The sequence below is a fragment of the Oryctolagus cuniculus genome, chromosome 7 (assembly GCF_051225735.1).
Source record: "Oryctolagus cuniculus isolate XC-2025 breed Fujian yellow rabbit chromosome 7, ASM5122573v1, whole genome shotgun sequence".
Classification (NCBI taxonomy): domain Eukaryota; kingdom Metazoa; phylum Chordata; class Mammalia; order Lagomorpha; family Leporidae; genus Oryctolagus; species Oryctolagus cuniculus.
In genome coordinates, this window is record NC_142873.1 from 17,332,357 (window position 1) to 17,345,024 (window position 12,668).

Sequence of the window (12,668 nt, forward strand, 5' to 3'; positions counted from 1 at the left end):
AGATGGGTGATGTTGGAGACAATAAGTGTTCCTCCTCCAAAGGTCTGTCTAGGGTTCTCAGATCAAAGGTCTGTATCTGTTGTTCCATCTACAAGCATTTGGTAACCTCTAGACAGGAAGAGACAAGCTTTATAAGAAAGTTGAGCATACAGGGCCAAACAAAAGCGGTATTACAAAACTGCAAAGAGGAGCTACAAAAGGAAAAATCCATGTCCATATGTTAGAGTCCTAAATAGGACAAGAAGGACTCAGCTAGTTTGGACTTAAACCTGTCTAATTGTCTTATGAGCCTGATATTGCCATTTAGAACTTATGTACTTCCTTATAACAGATGAGAGGTATTAATCCAAAGTCAGTATGTCTCATTTAATAATCTACATGCCCCACTTTGTTGGGACATGAGGATGTCTAACGCCTACTATTTTACTACAAGACCATAGAACTTAATAAGTTAAAGAAGTTTGTTCAGCCTTGATGGGTATAATTGTGGCCCCCATCCCTTTTGAACTAAAAGAGTGAGATTTAAGACAGATCTCTACAAGGAGGGAATACTGACAAACCAAAGGAGGCTTCTGTATGTACAGTATCTCACTCCAGGGCTTTCTAAGAGTGGATTGTCAAGGGCATTGTGCTTGAAATGCAGGGCAATTCTGTCATCCTTCAGTGTATTCCATTGTCAACAGCATTAAAAACATGGCATCAAACCATTAGTGGAAATACGCAGGTGAAGAATAAGATGAAAAAAAATTAGCAATCTGAGTAGCAACGGTATCCCCCATCTTGATGATAGAATTAAAGGATGACAAAATTGAGGGGTAAAAGCTGGGGAAGAGTGTGTGTAACATTTTAATTACTCTTTTTTATACAGGAGTTCAAGTCCTTTGGTAACTTCGCAGGAATATTCATTTTCCTTTGACATGTTGAGGTCATCTTCCAAGATCGAAGTTGGTTCAGAAACTCAGGATTTCATTTGAGAACGGTGATCCAGGATTCTAATTGGGACACTTGCTGCAGCAGGAATAGAAAGAATAACAAAATTGTCAGCCTGATCTAATCAGAGTTATGGTAATCAAACAGTTAAAAATGGGCAGATAATGCCAACCCCTTTAAGACTCAGTTTTACCAAGCAATAGAGAATCATATGCTCCTATTGGCAAGAGATGAAGAAGAAAGTCACTACAAAACGCAAACTGCAGAGAAAAGATATGAAAACATCAGGTTAGAAAAGGATCAAAGGATTGAGTTTTCTCTGTTGCCAAATTTGGTGAAGAAACCAGTCTGTCCAGCTGTAGCTAGAGGCCTCCCCTCTCTCCTCCTGACATTTGACATTGAATGAGTAGGGGTAGGAAGGAGAGAGAGAGAATGAGGAGTGTAGATTTTGGTCCAATACCTTAAGGGGCTGTTGGAGTCAGCTCCTATTAGGGAGCCTCCCTAGGAAATTTCAGTTACTCCAAGACCACACTCCAGTATCACCCACTGGATGAATTTACAAAAAAAGGAAGACCAGCTTTCCCAGCACCAAAAGGAGAGAGAGGTTAATCAGATATACCCCCCAACAAGCCTCCCCTCCTAGCTTTTAATACTGGCAGCCACACTAGATGCTTTTTAACTGAGTTTTGGCATTTTTGATTGATAAAAGACTATGGTGGAGTTCAGAAAGTCTCTGGAAAAAAAAGTTGAAAGTTGATCATTTCAATTACCCTTATGACAATTCCAGGTGAGCCCTCAAGAAATGCTGCAGAAGTCTGCAGTTCTAATCACTGGGGATCCTGTCTTTTGACCATGAAGCAATAAGAACAGGTACAAGAAAGAATGTGTAAAGTAGAAGTAGTTTATTAAGTGAAAGGGGAAAGCAAATGTAAAAGAGCTCCTGCAAGCAGTAAAATGGTTCTCTAATGGAGGGAACCATTGAGGGCTGATTGTCTTGGGGTTTGTATAGACTATAAATTCCCATGATTGGTCTGGAAGAGGCATTGAGAAGTGATTTTTTGACTGGTTAATTGGGTGACTAAGTCTCCAATTGAGAGTCAATAAAACCACAGAAAGCACATGAAGCCTTCCACCCAAGACGTGTAAAACTCTCATTACCTAGATCAGGTGCGACCATCCAGATAAACCTTGATTTAAACGCCCTTCACAGGAGCCAGTGGGTGACTTTTCTGCAGCCCTCTAAGACCCATCTCCAGGTGGTGGGAAGGGTCTCCTATGATCCCATCTACCTGGCTGGGGTTCTATCTCTCTGTCTTTAATGTACTGAAGATTAAGTTTCCAACACTAAGTCCAACAAAGTGACTGATGCACTTTGGCTTCTGCCATTGCATGGAAGACTTGGATCAGTCTCCAGTTTCCTTGGTTAGGCTTGGTCCAGCCCCAGTTTTTGTAGCCATATGGGGAGCAAACCAGCAGATGAGGGGCCTTTCTGAATCTCTGCTCATTAGATAAATAAAAATAAGTATTTAGAAAAAGAAGCTCAGGGAATTCTAAGGATAACAAACAAAAAATAAGAGAAATCAGGGAAGCAATATGTGAAAACAAATAAGAAGTTTAATAAGCATACAAACCGTAACATCAACAAAACAGAAGTTTTGGAGCAGAGGGATATTATGACTGAATTGAAAATTCCATAGAGAGCTTCAACAGCAAACAATGCAGAAGAAAGAATCAGTGATCTCAAAGGCTGCTTACTTGAAATTATGCAGTCAGAAGAACAAAAAGAAAACACACACACGAGTGAAGGCATAAAGGACACTGTCAATAAGACTAATCTATGTGTTATTATAATCCTAGAAGGAGCACATAAAGAGACAAGAACAGAGGCTTATTTAAAGAATTAATGGCTGGCATTGTGGCATAGCAGGTAAAGCTGCTGCCTGCTGTGGTGGCATCTCGGATGAGATGCAGTTCCAGTCCCAGCTGCTCCACTTCTGATCCAGCTCTCTGCTACGGCCTGGGAAAGCAGTGGAAGATGTCCTAAGTCCTTGGGCCCCTGATCCATGCAGAAGACCTAGAAGCAGCTCCTGGCCCCTGGCTTCAGATTGGCCCAGCTCTGTCCATTGTGGCCATTTTGGGAGTGAACCAGCAGATGGAAGATCTCTCTCTCTCTCTCTCTGCTTCTGCCTCTCTGTAACTCTGCCTTTCAAATAATAAATAAATCTTTAAAAAGAATTACAGAAAAATTGCCAAATTGGAGTGATAAATAATTGCTCATTCCACTAAGTTTAAGGAATCCTTAATAGATTATGTATGGTGTTTATCAAGACATTTTAATGATAGATTTTCAAAAGTCTAAGTTTTTTTTTAAAGAGGGAATTTTGAAAATATCAAGAAAAAAGTCATGCATCTTTTCTCTTTAGAGGTCTTTACAGGAATTTAATACCCCATCCTATGTACAACTTCTTATTTTTGCTGAGAAATAGGTGGGTTTCTCAGGAGAAACCTTGCAGGATATTAGACTGTGGAAGAATATAATCAAGGTGCTGAAAGAAAAATAACAAAAGATGCAGCCTAGATTATTCCCAATACTGTACACTAGATACGAAAGATAAACCTTGTTCATGAAATCAAAGCAGAGAGATGTTGTCATTATTCAAACTTCATTTTTGTTTTGCTTTTGTTTTGTGATATATATTTATTTAATTTTATTAATATGAATCAGATTTCATGTATTTCAGAGGTGTGATTATAAGAAGATAACCATACTTCTTTCCCTCCCTGCCTTCCTCCCTGAACCTCTCTCCTTCTATCCTCTTTTTTTAATTTTTGGGAAAATATGATGGGGTTCTTGACATTGAAACAAAAGGACAGAAGTTACTATATGAAAATATTAAGTCCATGATAAAGGTAAGACTGTGAGTCAGTTCAGAATATTCCAAAACTGCAATGTTGGGGCCAAAATTATTTTTAACAACATTAGAAAATTTACAAGATAAAATATTAAAAAGCTATATTTGCAATAATTAAATATAAATAGTTATAAAATTACAAAATATGGTCGGAAGAGAAGTCAAAATGTGAGTTTTTGCAGGCAGTTGGCATTTAAGTTGTTAAGAATTAAAAGTAGACCATTATAACCATTAAATGTTTTATGTTTCATTGTAATCAGGAATAAAACAAACCTGAAGTAGATAAAGAGAAAGGAATCAGAGTATATACGCGTGCGCACACACACACACACACACACACAAACTCACTAAATCACAAGGAAAATATCTGGCAAGAAAGGAGGAAACAGTAAAGTAGCTACAAAAAACAGGGATTAATTAATAATAAGAAAAACGTCCTTATCTATCAATTTTTATATCGAGAACGCCGGCCTGCGCCTCACTGCCCCACCCCCTGCTCCTGCTCCCGGGGTCCCGTCGGACACCTGCCCCCCCTGCCGGTCTCCGCGCTCCGGCCTCTCCCCGCCCCGCCCCTCCCGCACAACGAGTCCTGGAACCGGGGCGGGCCGGGGAGTCCTGGGCGCGGGCAGCGCCGCCTGGTGGACGGCGAGCGGCGCTGCAGCCGGGAGACGCGCGCCCAGCGCCGACGGAGGCGGGCGGCAGCGGCGGAGGGTCGGCCTCGGCGGAAAAAAAGTTATATTGCGAGTCAACTGGTAAAAGACATGAAGTTGACTGGATAAAGTTTTAAAGTTTAATTGTATGTTGCCTAAAAGCGATCCATTTTAGCTATACTAACTCAAGATGAAAGTAACATGATGTAAAAAGATATTCCATTCCAATGGCCAGCAAAAGAAAGCTGAAGTGTTACGTAATGAATCTGGAGGGCGATTCATCAGAACATAACATTGTATAAATGTACATTCATCATCAAAGCAGCAAATAGATAAAGTTAATATCAAAACTAAAGAAGACAGACAGAAATACAATAAAAATGGAAGACTTCAATGCTCTCTTTTCAATGATGAACAGACCATCCAGACAGAACAATAAGGAAGGAATACCAGATTTAAACTAAAATTTAGACCAAATGGACCTAACAGCCATCTACAAAACATTTCATTAACATCAGTAAAACACATATTGTATACAAGTGCACACAGCACATTCTTTTTTTTTTTTTTTTTTTTTTTGACAGGCAGAGTGGACAGTGAGAGAGATAGAAAGGTCTTCCTTTGCTGTTGGTTCACCCTCCAATGGCCCCCGCGGCTGGCGCGCTGCAGCCGGCGCACCGCGCTGATCCAATGGCAGGAGCCAGGAGCCAGGTGCTTTTCCTGGTCTCCCATGGGGTGCAGGGCCCAAGCACCTGGGCCATCCTCCACTGCACTCCCTGGCCACAGCAGAGAGCTGGCCTGGAAGAGGGGCAACCGGGACAGAATCCGGTGCCCCAACCGGGACTAGAACCCGGTGTGCCAGCGCCGCTAGGCGGAGGATTAGCCTAGTGAGCCGCGGCGCCGGCTACACAGCACATTCTTTACACACAGTTTAACTTCCACTGCACACAAAAAAGAAGGTATACTGTTTTCTTGCAAACACAGTTACAATATATAATGATAAGGTATCCTGTATTATTTCAAAATCTTAAAGAAGGATTTTAAATGATTTCACCACAAAAGATGACAAATGTTTGGAGAGATAGATTTATTTATCCTGACTGAACATTACATTTGTTTAAACATCGCATGATACCTCCTTAAAATTTATAATTTTTAGGAAAAAATTCAGTAAAACAACTACAATAACAAAATAAAAAACACTCAACAATTTACTGCTTAAATATTTAAAAGATTTGTAAAACACACACATCTATACCCACAAACAGAAAATTTTTAAAAATTATTTATTTATTTTTTTAAGAGGCAGAGTTACAGAGATAGAGGGAGACATACACACACATGGGGTGGTAGAGAAAGAGAAAGAGAGAGAGAGAGAAAGTAAGAGAAAGGAGAGAGAGATCATCCATCCATTGATTAGCAATCAATGGTTACAATAGCTGCAACTGAGTCTATCAGAAGCCAGGAGCCAGGAGCTTCTTCTGGGTCTCCCGAGTGGGTGCACGGGGCAAGAACTTTGACCACCTGTCACTGCTTTCTCAGTGCATTAGCAGGGAGATGGATAGAAAGTGGCACATCTGGAATTGGAACTGGCATATGGGATACCAGCACTGCAGGCGGTGGCTTTACCCACTACACAAAAGTGCTGACCCAACACATTTAAGAAGCAACAGCAGAGGCATGATCCATGAAAGAAATAAATAATATTCTGTGCTTCACTGAACCGACTTTCTGCTGTATTTCAAATATCAAGAGGCTGCAGACTGCAACACCAGCATCCCATATGGGTCCTAGTTCAAGTCTCAGCTGCTGGACTTCTACTCCATTTCTCTGCTAATGCACCTGGGAAAGCAGCAGAAGGTGGCTCCAGTCCTTGGTCTCCTGCACCCATGTGGGAGTCCAGGATGAAACTCCCAGTTCCTGGCTTTGGTCTGTCTCCACATTGGCCATTGTGGCCACTTGGAAAGCAAACCAGCGGGAAGTTCTGTCTCTCCTCTGTTGTAACTCTGACCTTCAAAAAATTAAATCTTCAAAAAGCATTATCATATACTGCTCACAGTATATCTGAAGTACACACATTGCTCAATGAAAAGAAATGGTACATAGCAAGCTCCCATGTCTATTTCACTGTACATATACACCTATATGAGAAAACACATATTTAATGCATATTTGTACTCTTATGCATTGAGAGACAGAGAGGGAGAGAAGTAACAATGGAAAATTTTAACAACTGTTTCTTAAAAGGTTTATGTTTTTAATATTGCATTACTAAATAGGATTATATTATATTTATAAAACATTAACATTTTCACTGTGAATTATTTAAAAATTGGTTTCAGGAAAAAAGAATTGTGTTTTTATAGCAATAATGATCATTCATTGGTACATGATCTATCTTCTATGTCTCATGGAAAATGGACTCCCTTTCTTGTTGTCTCTCTCAATCTCTCTCCATCTCTTTACCAGTATCCAACACCCAAATTCACACACAATACATGTCTCATAATTTCATGATGAGCATGATTCCTACTAAATAAATACACTTACTTAATTTTAATCAGAGTTCCTTTCTAATTTAACATTAGCAACAACAAAAATTAATACTTCCTCAACTGATGAATTCTTTTAGGCATAGTTATTTAAGGAACTATAAAAGCAGTCATCATTTTCTATGGTATTTTGTAATCTCATTGGGAAAATGGGTTTTATTAGAAAAAATATACCTATCAAGGCAACATCTTGAAGACTAAAGTATAATGTGGCTGAATGAGAAATGTTAGAAACAGATTTGAACTCTGAAGGAAATGCAAGTTTCAATTAAAATAGAAGGAGAGGAAACGTGGCTGGCGCTGCAGTTCACTAGGCTAATCCTCCGCCTGTGGCGCTGGCACACCAGGTTCTAGTCCCGGTCGGGGTGCTGGATTCTGTCCAGGTTGCTCCTCTTCCAGTCCAGCTTTCTGCTGTGGCCCAGGAGTGCAGAGGAGGATGGCCCAAGTCCTTGGGCTCTGCACCCGCATGGGAGACCAGGAGAAGCACCTGGCTCCTGGCTTCGGATCAGCCCGCCAGCTGTAGCAGCCACTGAGGGGTGAACCAACAGTAAAGGAAGACCTTTCTCTCTGTCTCTCTCTCTCTCACTGTCCACTCTGCCTGTCAAAATAAATAAATAATAGTTTTTACTTTCTGCTGTGGAGTTTTCAGAAATTAAGTAAGATTTGAAAAACAGTGGTGGTGGTGTAGTTAAGATTGTCCCTTTATTTCAAAGTAATTCCTATGCCAACATTTATAATCTGAAAGTTTTATCATGTAAAAGTAAAATTGAGAAGTATTTAGGATTTGTGAGATATTCAGTTTACCTGATGCTGATTTTTGTTCAAGAATAAAATAAACCCTCAATGAATTCACATTGAATTTGTAATTCATAAGAAACTTTACTTGTCAAAATATAATTTATATAAAAATTGATGAGTCATCATCACAGTTTTCATTAATTTTGATTTGGTTACAGGATAGATCGTCCTGATCACCTGCTCATTTTAGGGCTAATCATATCTTTTTATCTGTGATGCTGATTTTTGTAGACCATGATGTATTTGAAATTCCAGACAGCCCAACTCAAACTAGTATAAATAGACAAAATTACCTTTCTAGTTCTCCTCTTTCTTCACTAACCTCAGCCTTTCTATTTGACATTATTTTCCCCATTTAAGTATCACAGTTCTTTTCTTTTGAATAAAGTATAAGGTATAAGAATTTGAGTCTATTATATGATATGTTGGCCCCCCAGAATTTTGCCTTTTCAAAGAACCTAAACCCTGAAACTAAAAACAAATTTAAAACAAAGTACCTTAAATGTTTGCCCCAATTCCAGATGTATAAAGGCCTTTTTATAGGTACAAGCAGCTTATTGTTTGCTCATGACACTTAAGCTAATTTTATGGAATACAAACACAAGATATGTCATTAGAACAAAGTCAAACATAATTTTTAATGAAAAATTGTTATTTTAATGAAAAAATTATTTTGTGAGGGAAATCTCTTCTTGTGTCTGTATAATAATGTGTATGTTCATGTCAACTAACTATACTATTATGTAGTAAAACGTTACTATTAACTGTTCTCTAGCATGTTCAATTACCTTTCTTTGGTAATAAACTTAATTTCAGTCTATAGCTAAAAAAAGATGTTAGTAGCAGCCATTAACTTTTACCGTCTCCTGAGTTACACAGGAGATACAAGTAGTTAACTTGCTTATTGTTCATCTTTGACCTGGGGGGCTATCATTTCAAGTAATTTCAAAGAATATTTGGGTAAATTCCTTTAGAGAACACATCAAAAACACTAACCATGTGACTTCAACAAAAATGAGGTGAAAAGACAATGACAGCAGCAGTTTTCATGGTGCAGTTCAAACAGAAATGAGGAAATCTGTTGCACAATATCCCCCTGGAGGATCCAGATTAATCCGGATGTTTGTTGAGTGATGAATCTGGATTAATCTTATGAGACCAGTTCCCATCTCAATGTCTGACATAAGTTAGGGTTTCAGAATGTATTTGAATAAAATTCATCAAAGAAACAGGAAGGAAATAGTATGGTTTCCCTAGGCAACACAGCTAGTAGTAGAACTGTATTTAGAAACTTTGACACCCACTACCATGGAGAAATCAAGACGCCTGGTTTGTAATTAATTCTTCAGCAAAACATAGGGCAGAGGCAACCCTGGTGTTATATGCAGAACCCTAGATCATGTGGCAGCCTCGCAAACCCATAGGATTCATTTTGAGAGTGATCTGACAGGAACAGGCATTGTGGCACAGCAGGTTAAGCTGCCACATGGGACCCCTGCATCCCATACCAGAGGCTGGAGGGCCAGAGACTGAGTCGTGCATCTGAGCCTTCCTGCTGGTGATTGTGGAAAACAGTAGGTGATGTCCCTGGTACCCGGATCCCTGCCACCCATGTGGAAGTCCTAGATGGAGCTCCTGGCTCCTGGCTTCGGCATTTCCCAGCCCTAGCTGTTGCAGACACTGGGAGTGAACCTGAGGCTAGAAGGTCGCTCCTCTCTCTCACACTCTTTCTCTCTCCCTCCCTCCCTCCCACCCTCATCCCTCCAAATAAATAAGTAAATAAAACATTTGTAAAACACAAGACAGTGATCTTTCAGAGAAAAAAGAAATCAGTATATATACTGCACCCAAATAAACATTTTATAATTCCATTTTCCACAAATGTCTAGAAGTAGTATGTGTGTATGGAGAGGGAAAGAAAGAGGGAGAGAGGGAGAAATGAAGACAGGGAGAAAGGAAGAGAGTGGGAATCATCTATCCTGGATTTTTAATTTCCTCCTGTAGCTTTTTCTGGGGTGGTTTTCAGTCACACAGACAGCCTAAGTGCAGTGAGGTGGGGGATTGAAATAAAACCCAGAAAGTAGTTCCACAAACAATGGAAGCAGGTAACAAAGGCAAGCTCTGACACTCCTATAATCAACATCTTTACTCTTAGATCAGGATGCTGCAAAATGACAGTAACCTAGGAGGTGGCATATTTTTGCAAAATCAGTTGGTAGAACTTGCAAAGAAGAATATGGACTGGAATAAACACTAATCTGCTGTGCTTGATGTGTGGCAATCTTCCTGTCAGCCAGGCTCCCATCACTCCCTTTCCCCGTGGACATTCCTACTTTAAGTGCAGGAAGCTTCATATTTTTCAGTGTGCTAACCCCAGTGTACCCCCAGCCACCCACTTCCCCAGATGTTCCAAGGGTGTTACAGACCCATGGAATTCTGGAGCCAGATCGGACCTTGTAGAGGTATGTGGCCCAAATGCCTCATTTTATGGATAAGGAAATAATCCACTGGAGATGAATGCATTTTATGCATAAGGAAATAACCCATTGGAGATGACTGACATGATTATCTCTGTGATACACAACTGTCAAAGTCTCTCCTCCCTGCCAACCAAAAAGTTCCACTTTCTACAAATGCGGTGTGTGTGTGTGAGTGCCAGGGATACAGCCTGTACAGATGCAAGTAGAGTATTTTAAGGATCGCTATAGCACCCACCTCCACAGCTTCAGATACAGGCAAGACGCTGTTGGCCTTCCTGGAGCCCACGCGGAATTTGGCAGCCTTGTAGATCTTCCAGTAGACGAACAGCACCACGCAGAGCGGCAGGTAGAAGGCACCCACCGTGGAGAACACGATGTAGGAGGGCTCGCGGCTGACCTGAAACTCCTCCCTGCCCTCAGAGTATGTCTCCCCCCAGCCGAAAAGCAGCGGGACCAGCGAAATGACAGCGGACAGCGCCCAGGTGAGCGTGATCATCACGTTGGAGATGCACTGGCGAGCGCGGAGCGTGTACTCCAGGTGGCGGGTGATGGACCAGTAGTCCAGGGCGATGGCTGTCACGTTCCAGATGCTGGCGGTGCAGCACAGCACGTCGCACGTGATCCACAGCTGGCACAGCCGCCGGCCCAGCTGCCAGCGACGCCCAGAAAGCTCATGCACCAGGCTGAGAGGCATGACCAGCGCGGCCACCAGCACATCCGAGACGGCCATGGACGCCACCAGGTTGTGTGGCACGCGGTGGAAGGTGCGGACACGCAGGATGGTCGCCAGCACCAGCAGGTTCCACGCGAATATAGCTGCCACCAGAAAGCCCAGCAAGGTCAGAACAAGCACACCGAAGACAGAGAGCAGGTGCGGGCTGGGGCGCAGCAGGTCTTCCGTGCCAAGGCTGCCGCTCCTCTTCCAGAGGAGAGGAAGTCAAGTGGGAAAAGGAAGGTAAGTTCACCGGTAAATCCATCTCTGGATTAGGAGCCGGCTCGGGGTGTGTGCAGAAGGGACATTCAGGAGGACTTAAGATGAAAGCAGCGCCCAGAGCCAATCCAGATGTTTGCACCCCCGGCCAGCGGCGGGGTTTCTGGGAAGCGCCTGTGAATTTGTCTTCAGCCTCCCGCTGGTGAGCGAACCCGGGAGACGGTGTGGTGGAGAGGAGGGCGCTCCCTGGGCTATAAGCCGTGTTAACGTTGGAGCCCTCGGAGGCTAGGAAAGCAGAGACGAGGAGCTGGACTCGCGGCCAGCCCAGGCTGTCACCTGTCTCAGGACTCCTCACCTGGAGGAGACGGCGGTCTGATCGCTCCCATGTCCGCCCGAGCAGGGCAGAGCAGCCCTGCAGCGTGTGAGCGCCAGAAGGGCTGGTGCGTCAGAGCGGTAGCTCCCGCAGCGTTGCTTCCCTACCTGCCCCTACCCAGGCGGCCGCCTGCAGCCTCAGCGCAGTGCTGGGAAGCCAAGCGTTCTGGTACCTGCCTTTCGCTTTGCGCAGTCCAACCTCCCCACTCCGTCTGGGGCTGCGGATCAGAGCAAACGCTGGCGCGCCCACCCAGACTGCTTTATCCAGCACTATGGAACGCGGTCAGCTGATGAGGTCGCCTCTCCCCGCCTCCCGGTTCCGGGAGCGCGCGTTTTGGCGCTGTCTGGGGTGCTGCTCTTGCCTCTCACCTCTGGGCCCGCAGCGCACCGTCCCTAGGCTTCTCCCCTCCTGAGGGCACCGTTTAGTGCTGTCCGTGGTTCTGCCACGGTTTTCCTGAAATGGCCCCCTGCGGGGAACAAGTTGACCAATGAACTTTTGAAATATCCTTTTAGCCACCTCCCACATCCGTCCCTCTAGGGGTGGTCGGGAGCGCTTGAGCGGTTTCTCAGTCCCGGTAGGTGCTTGTCTTCTTGTGGACTTCTTCTCCAGAGGTTTTTGTATGATTGCTTCCTTCTTACACAACACTGAGCTGCTTCTCTTAAGGGATGTTTTCCTTAAAAGAGAAAAGGCAAGACAGCAGTTACGGCTGCTCCCAGAGAAGGCTGAATATTGCGGCAGAACATTAATCTATTTCCTCGGAATTATAAAGAAGGCGAGAAGTCTCTTCAGCAGGCTGTACTAAATTTGCTTCTCATGCAGGGAAACTCGCATGTAAGTCGTTAGAAAGGCTCCACCTCAGTGAGAACAGGAGGGAGCATCAGCCACTCCCCCACATGTGCATACTTACACACACACTATCCACAGCAGTGATTAAGTATCTAAAGCTCCTACCCAGATGTTGGGATTCAAAGTACTTCATGGAGAGAAAGCAAGATAGAGGAACTTGGGACAAAGAAAAAGATATCACAAGAGGGCAAGTAAG

The 12,668-nt window shown here is 43.1% G+C and overlaps 1 protein-coding gene across 1 annotated transcript; it reads right to left on the bottom strand.

Moving 5' to 3' along the window:
- Positions 1-830: 830 nt before the first annotated feature.
- On the bottom strand, positions 831-11,692 carry LOC127486644 (5-hydroxytryptamine receptor 5A-like). Its single transcript, XM_089336886.1, has 2 exons — positions 10,558-11,692; positions 831-1,008 (listed from the first exon to the last, which is right to left on the bottom strand). Exons 1-2 carry the CDS (start codon positions 11,050-11,052, stop codon positions 967-969), a joined length of 537 nt encoding a protein of 178 aa, XP_089193012.1. The 5' UTR covers positions 11,053-11,692; the 3' UTR covers positions 831-966.
- Between the last annotated feature and the right edge of the window lie 976 nt (positions 11,693-12,668).